The following is a 20,811-nucleotide window of genomic DNA, read 5'->3' as shown; positions in this document are numbered from 1 at the left end:
AGACAGCTGCATCTTTAAAATTGACTTGATTGCCGCCTGATATTGTGCGTTTCTATGGTGACAAGACAGAAAAAACACTGCAGTCCTATTGGGATGAAAGGCACTACTGCAGAAGCATTTTTCTATTATCCTTAGTCTTTGTGACTGAAAAGGTGGAATGTGCAAAACACGATTGTTGTTCTCTGTTAAGTCACTTGTGTGTGGGATGTCTGAATGCAGGTCATTTGTCTAGCTGTGCCCTACTCTTGACATGCATGACAATGGATTAAATGATGTCGTGATTGTGTGAGCCAGGACCATGGCCCGTGTGTTATGCAATGATGGATAGACTAATCTCAATGGTACTCGTCTAATCCGCAATGAGAACAAGTATAGGCACATAAGGGCAATGTGCGTATGCAGCGAAAAAAAACTTCACCAGGCAACGTTAATGTCAAACCTCGGTCAAAACCAGAAAAAAGAAGAGTTTGAGAAGGTTATGTCGCACAGAAACTTACGTCTTCCCGAACGCGCTACTGTTGCTTTCACAACATCATTTCACGTATGACACTGCACACTACATCGATGGAGATGTTACCTATGACATTATCAATGACATCATGATGGACCAACGTCGCATTTGGTTTTACATGAACGCTTGAACTATTCTCTTCCTGTTAGTCTATATCTGTCTTCAGATTTGTTGTACATTCCATCGGCATTAGTAGAGCTGTGCAGTTACACAGGCAGCCTTGTGCCGTAAATCTAGTTTACAGGTGCTGCTCACTTACTGACCTTCTTCCATCACTTCTGCTCTCACAGAAACACTCGCAGAGTGGCGGAGACACTTTTTTTGCGACTGAAAGTATCAAAGCTCAAATGTTTGAAATGTCCAACCTCATCAGTTCCCATGGAAAAAGTGTAAATGTAACTCGATCCAGCAATGCTCAACCACACCTTGTGATATTACCAATAAGATTGGAGTTCGTCATTTCTATCAATTGGGAGATTCTCAACAGAGTGTTTCTGATCGACTTGCCATACTTTGCCATCTCACATATAAAATACTTCCCTCTTTGCTACTCTGTGGACTTCATTCCTTAATTGTGTTCTGTCTTTAAGGGGTTCTTAGTCAACCTGCACACTAGCAAAACTAGTACCTGTGCTCATCAAGTCTACCGCTCCCAACTTTTATGTTTTTTAATCCTACTTTCTCTCGCTTATTCGAGCTCTAGTATGAGTTGGCCAGAAAACAGGCAAGTATTCTCCCCATCCATATAATTTCTGTTACCACAATCATCAAAAATTCCGGGGAAGGCTGTAACACTATAGATGACATGCTTTTGGGGAATAACATGTGGAAAGGAGGTTCTTCATATTTTCTTTGAGCAAGTGAAAAGTCCAGATGAAAAACACTCAGGCCCATAAATATGGGCTTTTTGGCACAGGGCAGCACAGCAACTCACCTTGCAGTGCTGGCCAGCGTCACAGGGAAAGGGCAGGAATGCACCATATTTATGTAATACAGTGCACTCCCGCCCCTTCCCCCTGCACTGGCACCCTTTTGGCTGCCTAGCACCAACCCAGGCACCCTTGCACCATAGTGTAAGGGTTCCTGCATTGCATGAAGCATTGCATGCAGGATTGTTTTTGTGCAGGAAGGGGCACCTTCCTGCACAAAAATAATCCTGAGATACTTTTTCCTCTTTATATGTGTGCTGCAGAATGCTGCACAAACCGAAAGAGGAAACAATGAGGAGAAATAAACATATTTCTCCTTGCTACACCTTTCCTGGGGAGGCTTACAAGTTCTTGTAAATCTGGGACTGTGTCAAATCCATAGATGTTGCCTTGGAACACCCATGTAATGGCCCTGGAAACGCCGCTCTGCTGCACAGTAATGTAACGCAGCACTTTGCGTTGCATTGCATGGCTTCATAAATCTCATTTAAGGTATGAGCCGCTCTTGCACCACATTGCGTGCTGCAAGAGCTACACAAACCAAGCCATAAATATGGTACTCAACCTATGGTGTTCCTGCGGGATTTGCAATTGTGACATGATCAGTAACTCCAGTTACAGCCCCCATCAGGATAAATGGGGCATTTGTAATGATGTCTTTTGTAAGTGAATTTTGGAATAACCTTTGAAAAGTTCTTGTCCCGAGGGTAGATCTGCAGTATTATCTAAATACTCTCATTCTACTCAGAAGTGCTTTCACCTTTTGCAAATCCTTGTTTTAACTAATGTACTCAAATTGTGTCTGTCTGCTGACCCCTTGGCTATAAGCTTTGAAATGGCCTTTCATTGTCAACGACAAAGTACCTGGTTCCATGTCCTATTATCATTTCACTAGTCTCTAACCTTTCTGAGCATGCCCTTAATATTCACTCTGCTGTAGAATATTTCGGCTTTTTGTCATGAATTTGAAATTGGCATTCCCTAGAAGAAAGTTCAGGGATAGACAGACACATTTTAATTTGATTTGCTTGGAAAACAGAACTTGGTTGCAACTGTTATTACATTTTTAGGCAGTCATATTTTGACAGATTATTGATCCTCATGCCTTCTAGAATTGTGACTGTACAGCCATGCACTCAAGAATGACCACCTTCTTCCTTTATGAGGCACAATGATCTAAATTAATATATTTCAGTCATTATCATAAATATTGGCCACTCGCTTCAAGTCAAGACTTGGCTAATCCTGAAAGCACTATGGCCCTCATTACGACCCTGGCGGTATAGAACCGCCAGGGGCGCTGGACGGGGAGGCACCGCCGACAGGCCGGCGGTGCCCCGCGGGGCATTCTGACCGCGGCGGCTTAGCCGCGGTCAGAGAAGGGAAACCGGCGGTCTCCCGCCGGTTTCCCGCTGCCCCCAAGGAATCCTCCAAGCCGGCGCAGCTTGCTGCGCCGGCTTGGGGATTCCGACTCCCCCTCCCGCCATCCACTTCCTGGCGGTTCTCCCGCCGGGAACCGGATGGCGGGAGGGGGAGTCGCGGGCCCCCGTAAGAGGGCCCCAAAATGTATTTCACTGTCTGCCTTGCAGACAGTGAAATACGCGACGGGTGCAACAGCACCCGTCGCACCTTCCCACTCCGCCGGCTCGATTACGAGCCGGCTTCATCGTGGGAAGGGAGTTTTTCCCTGGGCTGGCGGGCGGTCTTTTGGAGACCGCCCGCCAGCCCAGGGAAAAACTCCTAATACCCTCCGCGGTCTTTTGACCGCGGAGCGGTATTATGGAGGGCTGAATTCTGGCGGGCGGCCTCCGCCGCCCGCCAGAATCAGAATGAGGGCCTATATCTAATAAACATTCTTAGCGCTTGAAGTTGAAACCAATGGCCTCCTCTGCCCCAACCAGAAGAAATATAGGCCTTTGGATTGGTAAGAATCACTTTCAGGTGAAGATAAGGACACGGTATAGAAAGCACATGCGGTTCAAGCAAACGTCCAAATATTTAATTTCTACTCCTGTTACAGCGGCTTCTAAATGGAAGCACAGTTTCTCCCGCATAAGTATCATTACTCCATTGGGGCAGTGTGCACCATTCCATGCAAAACTGGCAATGATACAAGTAATTGTCCATGATACAAGCAAGTCTGTCCCAAGGGTGGGAAAAACTTCTCGCCATATGAAAAGCAGGACATTAGTTTCAGCTTTCACATTGTTCTTCCATCCTAGAAACGGACGAGCAAGGCTTCGGCGAAGAATGCTTTCCGCCTTTAGATATCCAGAAACTGAACTTGGGCAAATCGTGTTCTCCAGAGCATACCATACTGCTAAGTGAGTGAGTACACGTCTAGATTTACAAAGGTATTGACAAGCAATGTAGATGTGAATGTAGGGCTGCACTCCCTAAGAAATCTGTTGAAGCTAATGTGACTGCTGCAGTTTATTTAGTCGTTATATGGAATTTATCCTGCACTTTCATCAAAACGATATGCATGACAAAGGTAACTACCGCTGAAAAGAAAGAAACCGATGAAAGGAGATGGCCTTTCAGTTGGGAGCATAAACAATGAGGCAGACAGAACATAATTCTTGGGTTTTGGAGTGAGTATTAGGAAAGTGCGAGCAATGGGCGAATGGGAAATACTGTAAGAATTTGGAATGCAGAAGGAAGAATGTGAAGAGGCGTGGAGAGAGGATTATTAGAATTGAGATAGGGTTGGGAAAGGTCATTAATACGTTTGAAGTTGATACCCAGAGAAATAAGAAATGAGTCACGAAAGAAATGGATTCCCACAAAGAGAAACAAACAGAGAGAAGATGTAGGCAGAGAAGGGAGGCAGCAGAAGAGTCGGGCTGCAGAACTGAACATCAGGAGAACAAAAGCAATTGACATGGGGAAATACAACGTCTGAGGAAAAGTAATCAGGTGGAAATACAGGAACACAGGGAGTGTGGAGATAAAAAATGTTTGTGACTTGGAAAGTATTTAATGGCAACATCTTTTGCAGACTATGAAGCTGGTATCATCACGATGGTGCATAATAGAATATATGTCTAGAAAAAGAGAGGAATAATATTTACCACCAAGATTAAAGTTCCTTCGAGAGAGATGAAGAAGGTTATAAGAACGAGTTGTGTGAAGTGGAAAAAGGCAATCATGAGGAAAGAAACAGAGAATAAAAGGATCTAAGTTTTCCTTGAACTGAGGTGGAGACAGCATGGGGCAGACAGTACTGGATAGGGACAACCATGAGAAAACTAGATTGTAGTGAGAGGACCTACAAAAGGGAAACGAAAGAACAATCTGGGAGCTATGTATGTAAAAGTGACAGGAAAGTCTGAAGGAAGAGATAACAGAAGATAGGGAGATGGTGTACACATTGAAAAAGAAGGGTACCAGAACACACCGGCATGAACATCATAAGAAAGTGAGGAAAATCAGAGGTTTTCCCTGCCTAAGTCACATCAAAATAATTATTTCTGAAATAAAGAGACCTATGGGAGCGCTGTACCAGAAACACGCAGGGATTAAAGCGAAGTCATCATGAAAAAGAGGTTGGCAGCAGCAAAGAATGCAGAGAGGTGAAGATGGATGCAAAGAAGTAAGGCCTGTGCTGAATTGGAAAGAGTTATAATGCTGCTAATTATCTGTGATGTTCATGATCTCTAGCAACAAGTTAGAAATAGAAAAAAGTCAATGACTTAGAAGATATTACAGATGCTAAAATGCACTAATGATAAAAATATTAATTTGAAATCATCAAGCAACTGAGTAAACAAATTAATTTTAGCTAGGAATTTAATGTGGTTTGTCCACTGGTCGTCAGTTCAAAAAACAATACAATTATTAAAAGGTCATAGTGAGTACTCTAATGACAGGCTGCACGTTTCATTTGATTTGGACAGGCCTGCCACCCCACACAAAAACGTGGCAAACTAAGTTGAAATGTTATATCGTTTGCAAACAGCCCTACGTTTTCTAGTTAAGATCAATACAAATCTAAAACCATACTGCTGCCTTAAGCAAAGAGTAATAGGAGGAACGCAAAAAGCGTTTTGGCATGACGTTTGTATAAGTACACGTTACATATCAGCCACCTTTCATTATTTTATAGTGGGGAGATCTTTACAGAATGAGACATCCACTGTTGTTTCCTTCAACAGATTGTTTGTAAAATGTGTAAAATCACGTTGTGTCCCTGTTTCGCAACATTAAGCTTTTTACTGGAACTTATAACATATGCATACAAATTGATTATTAATTAAGTCATTAGCAGAAAGTGGATTTAAACAAGAATTCAAAATAAAGCAATAATCCATAAAATATCATTTCTGCATGTTTTTAGAATAAATGCAAATATCATAAACTCACTCTGTTTTTGGAACTTCTTTTCTTAACCAATGGAAATCTGATTGGGACACAAACTTCAGTGTTTGTAGAACGTTGCCAAAATAATCTGTTTCTGAAAACTTTAGCTAAACACAAAAAAACAAAGTAATTGTTTTCAATCTGCATACTAGAGTTTCAGAAATATTTCATACAAGGTTTCCCACTGCATTTCATTCCATCGTTTCACCTCATCTATGACATTAGAGACATGAACCAAAAAAGTGCAAATCAATCTTGGTCCTGCACAAAACAATGAAATGTAGTAGAGCATAGAAAAATTACCAGTGACTAAGATGAATTCAAACCCCTTCATTACTTTTAAGACATTCATTAAATATTCTTTTGAGAGCGGTCCCTTAGTTGTTAAAATGGCAAACATGTTCAAAACATCTGCGAGGCAATTATACAATTCTCATAGTCAAACTCTATGAGAATATACTTTCGAGGCTGAAATAGCGATTTAATATTCATACACTTTTTTGACTTGCCTCCAACACAGCAGAATACTTGGCTAAGACTACAGTATTTTAAGTTACTCAGGCCCATATTTATACTCGGTTTGCACTGAGTTTTTTTTACGCTAATTCAGTGCAAACCTAACTCCATATTTATACTTTGGTGCTAGACACGTCTAGCGCCAAAGTTATGGAGTTAACGTTGTTTTCTGGACGTGAAAACCTATCTTGTGTCAATGAGATGCAAGGTAGGCGTTCCAGTCCAGAAAAGGACGATATGGCCTTGGCGCCATATTTATCCCCTCATGCTAAAATCCAGCACAAGGGATGGGGGCCTTAAATAATGGCGCTAAGCATGCTCAGCACAATTATTTAATGCCTGGGTATGGGCATGCGTAATGGGACCTGTAGGCATATTTCCATGGTCAGAGATACCTTTTGGTATTTGGGTAATAAAGACTCAGCAACAGATCTCCGGTGAAAAGTCCAGCATTTTTCCATGCAAACGAAAGCTGGTTGCATTCATATATGTTCGGCAAATTCTGCAAATAGTATTTCTCTGTGCTTGACCGTAAAGGGGCATACAGTGAAAAGAAGAAAAAAAATATTTCTCACCCAGGCCTGTATCACTAACATTAATCAACTATAGCCATTCTAAAATATTGCTTTGTTTGATGTCATCTGTGAAGGTTTTGAGATCTTTTGAGACACTATTCACTGGAAACCTCCTTTAGTTTTCCTAAAGATCATTGTGATGATCACTGCCCAACACAAAGTGCACTGCAGAGGCAAAGAACATGTGGCATTTTGTGTAATGTCTCCAAGGTTAAAACTGGGATGATGTTACTACTTGTGGCGTTGTTGAGGTCTTGGGTAATGCAAGTTCACTTCCTGTGATGATGGTCACGTTAGCTATGATGTCCCTTTAGCTACTTCTATCATTTTAGTCAGTTGACAAGCATGAATTATTCATTACCTTTGTACGTCAAAAACTGCAGTTCCACTGAGGTCCATATTGTCCATCCCCAGAAGTTATATTGCACACTTTTTTCTCTTAATATATGCCCCCTACTGTTCTACTACTCAGAAATTACACAGAAAGTGCCTGCTTCACCCCAGCATATACTAATCACTAATTACTATCTCCATGTAGCTACTTTTGAAAGAAAGTCTTTATCTCCCAAGAAAACCTAGCTATGTCCACATCAGTGGAGCAAGTGGTGTAGACGGAAAATAGGCATGTAATAATAACTCACTTATTAAGTGACATTTCATGCTACAGTTTATGATACTTCCAATGAGCTTGTTCGGAGAAAAGGGGATGCCCAACTCCAGGGTTGGGGCTCACTCATGCATACAGCCTCACCCCGCTAATATCTCCAAAATACTACCTCCTTATATGCCTCCCATAATGGAAGGAAAGTGATCCACACTGATGAAGTGGGTGCTATAGCAAGATTATTTGGTCAATAGTCAAGAGCACTTTTGAGCTTTTGATCTTTCCAAGTATTATAAAAAGCAGGTATAATAGGTCATCTATTTTAATAGTATTATTTTGTTGTTGTTGTTGAACATATGAAATGATGGATGGACATGGCATAACTTCAACCCATGATGTATAGGTCAAGCCAAAACAAGAACTTTAACTCACTTAATGATTGTGCTAGTCCATAAGCGGCTAACACCAGGGTTAATATTCTTCTTTTAATCTATGATAAGAAGTTTGAGTTAGTGTGCCTTAAGATAATTCAGCATGTGTAATATGTAATGCAAGTCTGCAATTACACTTCCTCTGCAGTGCTCGGCATGAGCATATCCAGCCTCTGTTTAGCTGCTGAAACAGTTGATAAGACACACTTTACTTAGTCACCCTTAGCACTCACTACACCATGATCAGAGCATCTCTCTGTCCTTTACACGTCGCATACACACGTACAGGTAGTCTACCTCCAACCTGCACTTATGTGCTACCAAACTACATAACTCAGGCTACTCAGTTCCTCTTTATACCCTCCATATCACAAGCATTAGCAGTATTATACTACTTCATATTTTTTGCAGTAAAACTTAAGTACAGCTCTGCTTTATAGATAGGTCACATGAAACCTTCATTTTCAGACATTGAGGTGCAGAGCTTCAGAGCCACACCAGGTGTGCAATGAGATAACAATGGCATGACCCACTCAGAAAATCTCTATGAATATGTATACAATGTGAAGAATAGTCAGGAGATATGTTTTGCTCATTTGATGGACCCCTCTATCAACTTCTGCTACTTTCCAACAAGTCCCAACCATCTTTTATACAAGCAAAAACATGTTTAAGCATTTTGATTCCAATAAGACAGCGGCTGTGAGAAACTGGCTGAATGGGGTGGGGAGGTCACTCCTGTTCAAGCAACAGCTACAAACCCTGTCAGGGTGAACCACAAAAGTCACTAAATTAACCTGTGCTTAACTAACTGGTAGCTTGCCACACAAGCAGTCCGACTTAATGTACAGGCAAAGTGTGACGTATTTATGCAGCACACAAACAGTAATAAAGTGAAAATACTATGCAAGAAAAAACTCACACCAATTAAGAACAATTGAGTAAATTTTAATAAACTACTTTACAACACAATGATAATAAATCCAATCAGTAAGCTGGAATTATAAATGTTTAAAGTTTAAGGTAAATTCTATTGATTAAAAGATCAAAGTACCACCCATAGGAATCTAGCTGCACGAGACACAGTCATAGTCGAAATATCACTGAGCGCGGTTTGGATATAAGAAATGGATTGCGCCTGGTAAGCACTTACCTTTGGACTTAAAAGAACATTTGAAGAAAATGTTCTGTGAAGATAAAGTTTAGCAGGGCAAGGCTGTAGGTGGTGTCTGAGGAGGAGACGTCATCATTGCGGAGCTGCTGTTTGAAGTTGCAGTGAAGATTTATATTTTCTGTTTTTTGGAAGTTGAAAAGCTTCAGTGAGACAAAGCTCGAGGCTGCAGCCGACGAAGGTTCCAGGGGGCCAGATACCCATTCAACGAGGAGCCACTTCACAAGATTTGCTGTTGCTAGCGCACCCGGTCCTTAATAAGTAAACTTACAAGGGGATGTGTATAGGCAGATGAACCTTTTGATCTGCAAAAAGCATCCTAGCCATGTAGTAACCAATGCTCATCAACAATCATTATATAATACAATAATCAATAAGCAGGATATTAATAACGTCAACATTCATGAATAACCATAACTCATTTTAGCAATTTTATTTCCCTATTGGTTACAATACTAATTCATGGGATTAATTCAACTTTATTCAAATCAACTCAAGATTAATTCATTAATGACCACAAATAATATATAATATAATGTAATCAGAACCTGAGAAAGCAGGCGTTCTAATGCTTCAACATAAGCCAATAATGGTGAATATGTCAACATGAGTAGCAGAGTTCAGCAAATCAGTTTGTCAATCATTTATCATTATATACGTCAACGCCTCAGAATAGGAACCCTATCCAACCCAAAACAGTTTAGAACATGAATCTGGAAAAACATCTAACTTAAGAGAAAACTACATAGACAGCGCAGTTGGTACCTAGAAAGAAAAGGCACAAGGCAATTCAGTCACATTGTCATAGCTACCTATCCACGGTATGGATTAGCAACAAAGTCAGTCTTCGCCTTCAGGTCATCAATCGATCAGCATTGCATCAGGCTCTCAAGAGTTTGAGCCCAATGACGGAATCTCAAATCTCTTCTCCCCAACATCGCATACATTTTGAAATAAGGTTTCTCCTCTGACATCTGCCCCTAACATCGCTGCTGTTTCCCCTTCTCTCATGTCATTATATCAAAGTCACTCAGATTATCCCCCAGTTCCTAATTGGTCAGTTAATCACCAGTTATGACTCTATCCAATAATCTTAGTTTTTCAAATCTATGAATTCTAATATTACACAGTTGTCAAGGTGTCGAATGGTTCACTTGTACGATGTCCTCATCATCCGGCTCGTCAGGTATCGAAAATGTTGCATCTTCTTCTCCAGTCAGTGTTTCCATTGTTCGAGTCCTGGGAAAGTACATCCCATCTGCTTTACACCAGGTTGGATACAATCTTAATTCTGTTATCTCCTGTTCGTTGGTTCATCGCAGAGAAATTTAACTAAGCAGATTTTATTAAACAACGAGTGGGTCATGGTCAATTCAGCACATTATCTTCTCTACATTACGCTAATAATTCAGCTTCTGCATGAGGCCTGGCAAAACTAGGCCACAACTTCGGCTAAATTAGCTTTAAAACATAATGCAAAACATACGTTATTTCTCTTAATATGACATACTACTACATTATTCAATAAATCTTTCTATATTTCATGCATGCTATTAATTGTTTTAGTACATTTGTGAATCTTGGTGGTCGCTCTCCGAGGGCACATTTAATTCTCTACGTTATTTAATTCTACATTTTTTATTATTCAAAATGCATAAACACTCATTAATATTTCTAATTAACATATCTGCTTCAGCACTGTTGTGGAGAAGACATAACTGGAGATGTCATTAATTCCATTAACCTTTTGTGGATAGATGAGCTGGTTGTTCCTGATATTCTCTCGGTTCACAGAACTTTTTTTTTTTAAATCCCAAGTTTTGGTTATCTGGGCACCTATAGCACCACCACCATCAAGGGTCCAGGACTGGAGTGGTACTACTTGGGGGTTTAGGACTCAATCAGGATGAATCCAGGTGTGCGTTCAAGATGGTTAGAGCCTTTTCTGTCCCTTAGGTTTTATCAGGAGGCCAGCAAACTATACCTTGGCGTCACTCTGGTTGTCCTGGGTTCAAATGATGAAGCAGGGCCCACGCAGCAGGGCAGGCCTTTGAGGGTTTAAGGCAGTCTCCAGACAGCAGAGCTGTCCTTCTAGGTAGGACAAAGAAGTCTTGTGGAGTAAACAGCAGGCCACAGCACCAGGCAGTCCTCTGAGAGTCCTTCCACAGGTCCAGAAAGTGAAATGAAGAGTGCGTCTGAGTGGTCCCACTTTTATAGCTTGTGCCTTCTTTGAAGTAGGAGAAGTTTCTAGAAAATTCCCTTTAACGTCCTTGAAGTTTCCAGACTTCTTTGCCCTAGCTTTGAGCTAGCTGCAGGAATAATGCAGTGCTGACAAGTTCTTTGTGTGAAGTTAGAACACAGCCTATTAAGTTGCAAGTGGCGCTGTGCCCAGCTCTATCCCCCCATCCTGCCAGTTGATGGCCCATTCAGGCACTCCTAATCCCTCTATTGTGTGGCTGTCTGGGGAAAAAGAAGTCCAACTGACAACTACATACAGTCATGCGGCCTAGGACATGCTGCAGGCACCAAAGAGTTGGAGTAGGAGAAAGCCAACTTTCAAAAATTGGCATTTTCAAAATTGTAATTTAAAATCCTTTTTTACCATTTAAGAGGATTTGTAATTACAATTCCTCAGAAACAAACATGAATTGTTTACTACTTCTGAATGAAAAGTTAGCACTTATTAAAAGTAGTAAAGCAACCCAATGTTATGCTATGGGAAAGGTAGGTCTCACAGTAGTGAAAAGTGAATTTAGGAGTATTTTAGTGCCCGGGATGTAAAACTTGAAAGTACTTGTCCAACGTTTTAAGTACAATGATCTGTGCTCCATGGCCTGTTTAGGGCCTACCCTAGGGGTGATTTATATGTAGTAGTAGTAGAAGTACTTTTATACGGCAACCAGTGTCATACATGTTTTACATAACATTACAGTACATAGACAATAGAAATTTTAAACATAGACTAAAATATATGAAGAAGTGGATAATACAAGTTAGTTAAGACACCTCACAGTGTTATAAAATGAAGAACGTTCTACAGCAACTATGAAACTATAAGAAAATATTAAAACAAAGCAGTTCAAATACCACTTAATTAAATTAAGCAGATAAATACAAAAAGAAGAATCATAAACTCATCCCATATAAGACACCGATGACTAAAAGCAAACAGACAAAGTACCATATGCAATAAGTAAATACCCCAATGATGGCAGCCTCCCTGCCTCCAACAGGGGAGGAGTATGGGCCAAGTTAGTGGGGCACTGTAGGAGTGGGTACCTAAGGTGCCTACACCTTATACCAGGTCCAGTTATCCCTTATTAGTGAAATGTAAGCTGTGTCTAGGAGCTTAGGCTGTCTAGGGGTAGCTGTAGCAGAGCAGCCAAGGATGAATTAGGAGACATGCAAAGTTCTTGCAATACCACTGTAGTCACACAGTACTTATACACAATGAAAGACAACACTAAGTGATACCAAAAATAAGGGTACTTTATTTTAGTGACACAAGGCCAAATATATCTTAGAGGCAATACTCCTACTGGAAGTATGTATTATACACAATATATACACTAGTAACCAAAATCAGGTAAGTAAACAGTCATCAAATAGTGCAAACACTGAAAAACACAATAGATTGCAATGAACCTAGGGGCAACACAAACCATATACTAAAATAGTAGAATGCCAAAGTCGGATTGCTCCCTAGGCAAGTGTAGTGTGTAGAGGGGTGCTGGGAGTGTAAGAAAACTCACAAGGTAAGTAAAATAACCACCCCAGAGCCCAAGAAAACAGAAGTAAAGTACAGAAAGTTTCCATGGAACACACTCAGAGTCATGGTGAAGGATTATACAAGAACCAAGCAAGACTGCAAGAAACCAATGATGGGTTCCTGGACCTGAAGACCTGTGGAGAGAGGAGACCAAGCCCAGAAGTCGATGAAGAGTCCAGGAAGAAGAGAAGCCCCTGCCAACCTGAAAGAAGGTGCAAAAGTGGATTCTCTGGTTAGAAGAAAAGTACAGAAATGCACCAAAGAAGATAGCTGTGGATTCCTTCTTGGTGCAAGAGATGTCCCATGTTGAGTCGTTGGATGCAGGCTGTTTGCATCACTGGATTCTGCCAACAAGCCTTGGTTCACGCAAAAACACATTTTGTGTCAAAGAGGAGCTGCCCGGACCCAAGAGGGACCTGGGGTTCTCAACTCAGACTGAGGAGACAGAGGGGGCTCTCAGCACTTCAGAGAGCCCTCAGAAGACCAGGCAGCACCCATGGGAGCCCCAGGAAATGGGGACAAAGGAGTTGCAAAGTGCGGTCATCGCAGCACTACACAGGATTCCACGCCGCTGGAGAACAACTCAGGGAGCTGTGCGTCGCAGGATAGAGTGCTGGGGACTTGGGCTACTCTGTGCATGAAGAACCTTTGGAAGAAGTGCATGGGAGCCCAAGGAGCTACAGAGGATGTGATGCATAGGGGTACTGTCTGGCATGGGAATACAAGCCCTTACCTCCACCAAATTTGGACAGCTGACCTTTGGACAGTCAGGGTCACTTTGGTCCACCACCTGTGTTCCAGGGATCATGCTCGTCGACAGGAGAGGAGTCCCAGAGTATCAGTCGTCTCTGCAGAGGGGTACCTGCTGAAGCAGGGAAGTGACTCCATCACTCCACGGGAGATTATGTTCTTCTGGTGCAAGGTGAAGACAAGCAGTCCTCAGAGCATGCACAACCTGGAAACTGTTCCAGTTGCTGGCTGGAGCTGAAGTTGCAGGTCACAGTAGCCTTCCAGGATACTTTGTTGCAGTTACAGTGGTTCTTGGGGCAGTCTGCAGTTGATCCGATGGTCAGAAGCTGAAGTAGGGGATGCAGGGGACTCCTTGTGAGGTTTTGCAAACAGAATCTGAGGAAATACCCATAGGAGAGAGCCTAAAAAGCCCTGAGAGAGGGATTGGCTATCTACCCAGGTATGCACCAATCAGGAGGGGTCTCTGACGTCACATGCTAGCACTGGCCACTCAGATGCTCCAAGAGGGTCCCCACACCTTGGAATCCAAAATGGCTAATGCCAGGGACACTCTGGAGGAGATCTGGGCACCACCCCTGGGGTGGTGATGGACAGGGGAGCGGTCACTCCCCTTTGCTTTGTCCAGTTTCACGCCAGAGCAGGAACTGGGGGTCCCTGAGCAGGTGTAGACTGGATTATGCAAGGAGGGCACCGTTTGTGCCTTTCAAAGTATTTCCAGAGGCTCTGGGAGGATACCTCTCCCATGCCTGTAACATCTATTTCCAATGGGAGAGGGTGTAAGACCCCTCTCCTAAACAAAATGCATTGTTCTGCCTTCCTGGGATTGAGCTGCTCAATCCCCAGGAGGGCAGAAACCTGTAAGGTGGCAGCAGCTGGGGCTGCAGTGGAAACCTCAGAGAGCTGGTTTGGCAGTACTGGGGGTCCATGGTGGAGCCCCCAGGGTGCATGGAATTGGCCCCTCAATACCATGTTTGGTGTGGGGGTTCAGTTTTACAATCTTAGACACCTCACATGGCCATATTCAGAGTTACCATTGTGAAGCTACATATATGTATTGACATATATGTAGTGCACGCTTATAATGGTGTTCCTGCACTCACAAAGTTCAGGAAATTGGGCCTGGATGACGTGGGGGCACCTTTGCTAGTGCAAGGGTGCCCTCACACACAGTAACTTTGCACCTAGCCTTCAGTAACTGAAGGGAATTCATCTAGGTGACTTATTAGTTACCCGGTGCAGTGAAAATGGCTGTGAAATAGTGTGTGCACAATTTCACTCAGGCTGCAGTGGCAGTCTTGAAGGAGTATTTGTATGCGTTCCTTATGGGTGGCAAAAGAAATGCTACAGCCCATAAGGATCTCCTGGAATCCCAATGCCGTGGGTACCCAGGTCACATACACTAGGGACTTATAAGGGGGTCCAGTGTGCCAATTAGAATTGGCATAAGCAGTCATTAAACTATAGTGACACATTTGGTAAACAGAGAGAGCATAATCACTGGTTTTCTGGTTAGCAGAACTCCAGTGACACAGTCAAGCATACGGACAACACACGTAGGCCACAAACTATGAGCACTGGGGTCCTGCTAGCAGGATCCAGGTAAGAAAGTAAAAACACACTGACAAAAGGTCTCAAACTATGAGCACTGGGGTCCTGGCTAGCAGGATCCCATTGAGACAGTAAACACACACTGACAATCAGGACATAAATGGGGGTAACCATGCTAGAAAGAGGCTCCTTTCTCACAACCAACTCAAGCGACAAGGTCTGCCTTCTAATCAGCCACATTTCCCCCTGGAAATTAGTAATAGCACAGGTATACATACAAGACCGGAGTCAGATCTTAGGATACACAAAGGGGTGTCATAATTACGTGTACCCAGCAGTCTACAGGTAGGCTTTAGCCACTGGAACCAGGGACGCGCATATGCACGTAAACAAACAACTCCTGAGCTACAACTTACTCAGCTTTGTTACAGCTAGGGCAAAGTATGGAGGGAGAAGGGTTTGACGACCACCTACTAGTAAATACTTTAAGAGGAAGGGAGCCAATTCTAAACTGGATGCAACACTTCCTATTCTGGGGAACTGTGACAGAGTCCAACTAGGGTTCCAAAACACTGGCTGGATTAAAGTTCAAGAATTCATCAGTTAACAGACCTCTAGAGGCAGCACAGAACTTATTCTGGGTCACCCATTCCCAATAGTGAGCCTTCGAAACATCCTTGGAGGGAAGAAGTTCCCTAGAGGAACAGTCCAAGGCTCTCTGGAAACTCAGAGAGGACAACATTTTCCTTATGTTACTAATCCACGCTATTGTACTGGCACCTGCAACAAATATGACTTCTTGGGTAGGATCCGCATAAGACGACAGCTCAGGAGCGGATATGATTCTTCTCCAGAACAGCAGAGGACGGAGCTTCACTCTACTCTGGAGAGACTTCCTATCATATCAAAGTCAAAAACATCTTTATTTAGCATGCACTGCCATCAAAGCATGTATTATAAATACACAAAACATTATTACACTCCTTCAGTATGAAAACAATGAATAAAACTGACATATAAAAATATATAAACCAACTAAAAGGACCTGAGTTACAGCTAATTCAAAGAATCATTAATTCATACCATTTTCTTATGTGAAGTGCACATCTGATAAAGTTAAAAATTGCACAGTATGATTCCATCGAAGAAAGTTGCTGTAAAAACACCATAGCAGCTTGATATTGTTCAAAACGAGCCCTTTGCAAAAGGGGTACTAAAAAGGTGCTTCTGGAGGTTGAATATAAGAAACAGAACAAAGTGGCACATGCTTTGCTTCGCAATATGGGGCCAGTTGTAGCATCTTTGCAAATTGCGAGTTGCAATTTGCGAGTCCGAGCGACTCGCAAATTGCATCTCGCAATTTGCAATGCAGAACGTGTCTCAGACACCATCTGCGAGTCGCTGTGGGGTCGCAAAGACCCACCTCATTAATATTAATGAGGTGGATCGCAAATTGCGGCCCCATAGCGACTATGGGCACTCGCTAACATGGAGGCTTGCTGTAGTCAGCAGACCTCCATGTTTGTGACTGCTTAACAATAAAGCAGTTTTTTTTTTTTTAAGTGTAGCCCGTTTTCCTTAAAGGAAAACGAGCTGCACTTAAAAAAAAATCAGAAACCTTTAGTTTCAGAATTTTTTCAGGGCAGGTAGTGGTCCCTTGGAAAAAAATATTTTGTGGTCCATTCACAAAGGGGAAGGGGTCCCATGGGGACCCCATCCAATTTGCGAGTGGGTTACCATCCACTTCAAGTGGATGGTAACTGCGACTCCATTTGCGACCGCGGTCGCAAATGGAATTGCATACCACTGTGAATCGCAAATAGGAAGGGAACACCCCTTCCTATTTGCGATTCGGAAATGCGTTTTGCGAGTCGGTCCCGACTCGCAAAATGCATTTCTGCATAGGAAACTCCGGTTTGCGACTCGCAAATGGCAATTTTTGCCGTTTGCGAGTCGCAAACAGTTTCCTACATCTGGTCCATGATTCCAATGACATGGAGGGAGAACATGCATCAATGAACCCTGGGTGGGAAAAGCAACTTTAAAATCTATAAGGTTCAGCCTACAAATGTTAAAAATAAACAGGGGCTTGGGTTCATAAACCAGAGTAAATAAGGTTCTATGTAGTTCACTGTAACAATGGGTATATACGATTCCACAGACTTCGCGGTCTTGCCACATTTCGTGGTCTTTCATTCATTGAAAATTCAGCATGACATTTTTTTAACAGGGCTTTTGCATCAGTTCTCACTGATCGTAGGTCTGAAAACATTTCTGGAAGCCTTAATTTGCCCAAAAGTGCTTTTTCGTAGGTGAGCTATGGTATTTTTCCTGTATTTTGTGAAGATAAACAGCCTGAAATACATTCTCTCCTCAGTTTTCCTTCAGGGCTCAGCCAACATTTGACCCATAGGTGCAATTTTCATCTGATCCTCTAGAATAGATAGACCAAACTCTTTGTGAGAAATACAATTTGTAGTATTTTTGGGAACGGCCAACAATCCAAGCGCGAAACCATTTTCGATATCCTGCAAAATAACCACCTCCTGATAACCTCAAACACTGGCCCCATAAATGGCAGCAAAACAGAATAGTGCTCCTGAGTTCCTTGCCATTTGCTGTGATTTCATTGTGATATGGGCTTTCCAAGTAACATTGGAGCTAAATGTTATACCTAGATATAAAAAAAATGTTGCTCTTTGTAAAATAGTTCCCCCCATCCTATGAGCCATTGTTTTTACATTTTTAGGGCCACAGGACATAACAAATGATTATGAGTGACTTATCTTGAAGTTCGTCCCCTCCATATTCTCTACAAACAGACTCATTAACTTCTGCAAACCATTTGGGGTTAGAGCGATTCAAATCGCATCATCTGCATCATCTGCATATCATCTTAGGTACATCTGCCCTGGCGTTTGTAAGGTGTTCAGTGATACCATTAATGTATATCAAGAATAGGAATTAAGCTAAAATACAGCCCTGTCTCACCCCTCTAAGTGACTTTATTTGAGTTGTCAATTCTCCCTGTGGCCCATAACGTACAGAAAAATTTAAACTAAAATGCATACGTTTTAACAGGGTCAGAAGGTCTGGATCGAATCTCATTATCTCCATTATTACCCAGAGTTTTTCCCTTTTAACTAAATCAAGTGTGCTTGATAAATCTATAAATGCCAATTGAATAGACAAAAGTGGCAAGGCCCTACTTGGTAGAGAGTAAGGCAGGTTGCAACAAAGTGAAAAACACCCCATGTTAAAAGGATATCTCATCCAAGTCTCTTGCACACAGATCACATCAATGGCGGACATGAAGTGTAGCGAATCCTGGTTATCCAATTTACGTCGTGCACCAGCAATGTTGGATGTAACAATATTCAAACCTCTTTGTCTAGCATCAATATTTAGTGATGAGGGAAGACAGCCTTACATGGTTCCCATCTATGAGAAATTTTGGCCCCTTCAGTTAATTCAGATGAAATAAGGTCCCCTGGATGTTTTAACAATGGAATAGGTTTTTGTCTTCTGACTCCCTTCTAGCTCGCAAGAGAGCAACTCATTCATCATTTTGGTCCAAAAAGGAGAGGAACCTAAAAAAAAATCCTGTCAGCAGCTGTAGGTCTGTGTTAGGTCTGTTGACCTCCTGGGAACATAGTTCAATTAACTGATCTTTTCTCCTAGGCAAATTTAAGTGTCTGTAAAAATATCCCAGAGGTAAGATTTTTATGGGGCTTCATTTCATCATTCCTGCTCTGGCAGTTGCAAAAGTTGCCCCGACCAGCCTAGGATTTTGAAAGTTTATAACAATTAGGTCTCCCGTGGTATGGCGTGCTAATGGACCAATTCCTCTCATGCGCCATGCAAAAGTAATCTCTTGCAACAAAACCCAGTAGCCCATCATATTCTGTGATAACCAATTTGCCACTTTATTTATCAGGGCTGATGTTGGCACAACTACACAATCTAATAAAGGTAGATCATCTTCCAAAATAACTACATAAGGGCAAGGTGCAGGAGGAAGCTCGATCACTGGCATTGCTTCTGCGGCAACAAAATTTGCTGATAGGTCTGTAGAAGAAAGTTGCCGCCTAGTTCCTGTGTTGGTTTGTTTGGATAGCTGTTGCATTGTCTCCTTACTCTGTGGGTTTTCAATTTTATTACTTATTTGTAAACGTTTGCTCGCTCTTGCTCCCTAATTTATTGGGGGATTCTATAATTGTATATTTGGAGTAACATTTGGTATGATGGCATTTTCTGACCCGCCCCATAGCAACTGGCCCAGAGGTGCAGCGGTTGGTGTCCATGTGAGGTCTGCTATGAAAGTTTTTAACTCCACCTCCAAGGCCGCGAGCCAGGCAAGGACTGGACATAACTTTGCATCTAGCAAAGCGCTGAGAAGTCAACTAATATTTGCCCACGCAGTCTTGTTTCGGGAGCTTAACATAAGAGGAGTATTATTAGGTTACAGCTGAACCTCTAGCACAGCCTTATTAGTTTAAGGGTTTTAAGCCTGCTTCCTGTGCTTCATAGCTGATTCGCGCTCTGGTGAAGGGCTGTGATTTCACCTCTCATAGATTCTGCCTGGGCATCAACATTCTTAATATCTGGCAGCACTTCCCTGTCCTCCTCATGTGCCTGTGATAGCGGAAAAAAAATTGGGCTGACCAGTAAAATGCGCAGTAGAAGCGGGGTTACTAATTTGTGGGCTATTTGTTGGAAATGACCCCAGTGGCACGGGGGTCAAGGGTAGTGATGACACCAAATCCTTCACTGCAATAGAGAGCCGTTGTTCTGCTAATTTTAGCTTGTTGATTATCATGGCGACTGCCCTGACCAAAATATTGTCAATCGCTGATCTCAATTCTATCTGAGGGCAAGTTGCCACTGAACTAGTAGGTTTCCTTTTCCCCATTTCCAACAGATTAAAGATGCTTACAGACAGGCCAACAAAGTCAGAGCTTAAGGCAAGGCAGGAGTAATAGTTAATAAACTAAAATAGCCTTCACAATACATTGAACTTCTTCTTGTGCTGCAAGTACACTGTGCAGGGAAGGATGCTGAAGTTATCTTTTATCTACATGAAAGAAAGGGAGCCCGGCCCGGCCTGGCCTCTGTTGGGCTATGATGTTGTCCTTGGGCCTGGCCCGGCCTCTGTCATGCTAAGACGTGCCCGTCTTGGCCAGAGCGTGTCGTCACCTTCCCGCCTGGTCCAGGTTATTCTGGGGGATGCAGTCCCACCCTACACTGCAGGAGAGCAAAGTAAAGTGCAGGGTTTTTGAGACCCATGCTGTGGGACTCATCAAGTACCTTTAGCGCGTAGTCGCCTCCTCGTCTGCCCCAGGTTAATCAGAGAGACTGCAGGAGAGCAAAGTAAAGTGCAGCGTCTATGCCTCCCATCATGCAGGACTCCACAAGCGCCTTTAGAACGTCACCTCCCTGCCTGCCTGCCCTGGGTTAGTCTGGGGGATTAAGCCCCACCTCAAACTGCAGGAGAGCAAAGTAAAGTGCAGCATCCATGAAACCCATATATAATTTAAGAGGATGGAGTGAGTAGTGTACTCGGAGGCAGTGGTATCAAAGACCTCAGATACTTGTGTTCAGTTCTAGACATATCCACAGGATTGGCAAAATCCCAGAGCTTGGCC

The 20,811-nt window shown here is 42.6% G+C and overlaps 1 protein-coding gene across 1 annotated transcript in view; it reads right to left on the bottom strand.

Moving 5' to 3' along the window:
* PHEX (phosphate regulating endopeptidase X-linked) overlaps positions 1-20,811 on the bottom strand; it is a 1,559,577-nt gene that overhangs the window by 331,302 nt on the left and 1,207,464 nt on the right. Inside the window, exon 14 of the mRNA XM_069204739.1 lies at positions 5,806-5,909. Coding sequence (XP_069060840.1) covers positions 5,806-5,909 — 104 coding nt within the window. The remainder of the gene's footprint in view (positions 1-5,805; positions 5,910-20,811) is intronic.

The sequence above is a fragment of the Pleurodeles waltl genome, chromosome 8 (assembly GCF_031143425.1).
Source record: "Pleurodeles waltl isolate 20211129_DDA chromosome 8, aPleWal1.hap1.20221129, whole genome shotgun sequence".
NCBI lineage: Eukaryota > Metazoa > Chordata > Amphibia > Caudata > Salamandridae > Pleurodeles > Pleurodeles waltl.
Note: the sequence above shows the minus strand (reverse complement) of the source record. Positions and strands in the feature narration are given on the sequence as shown.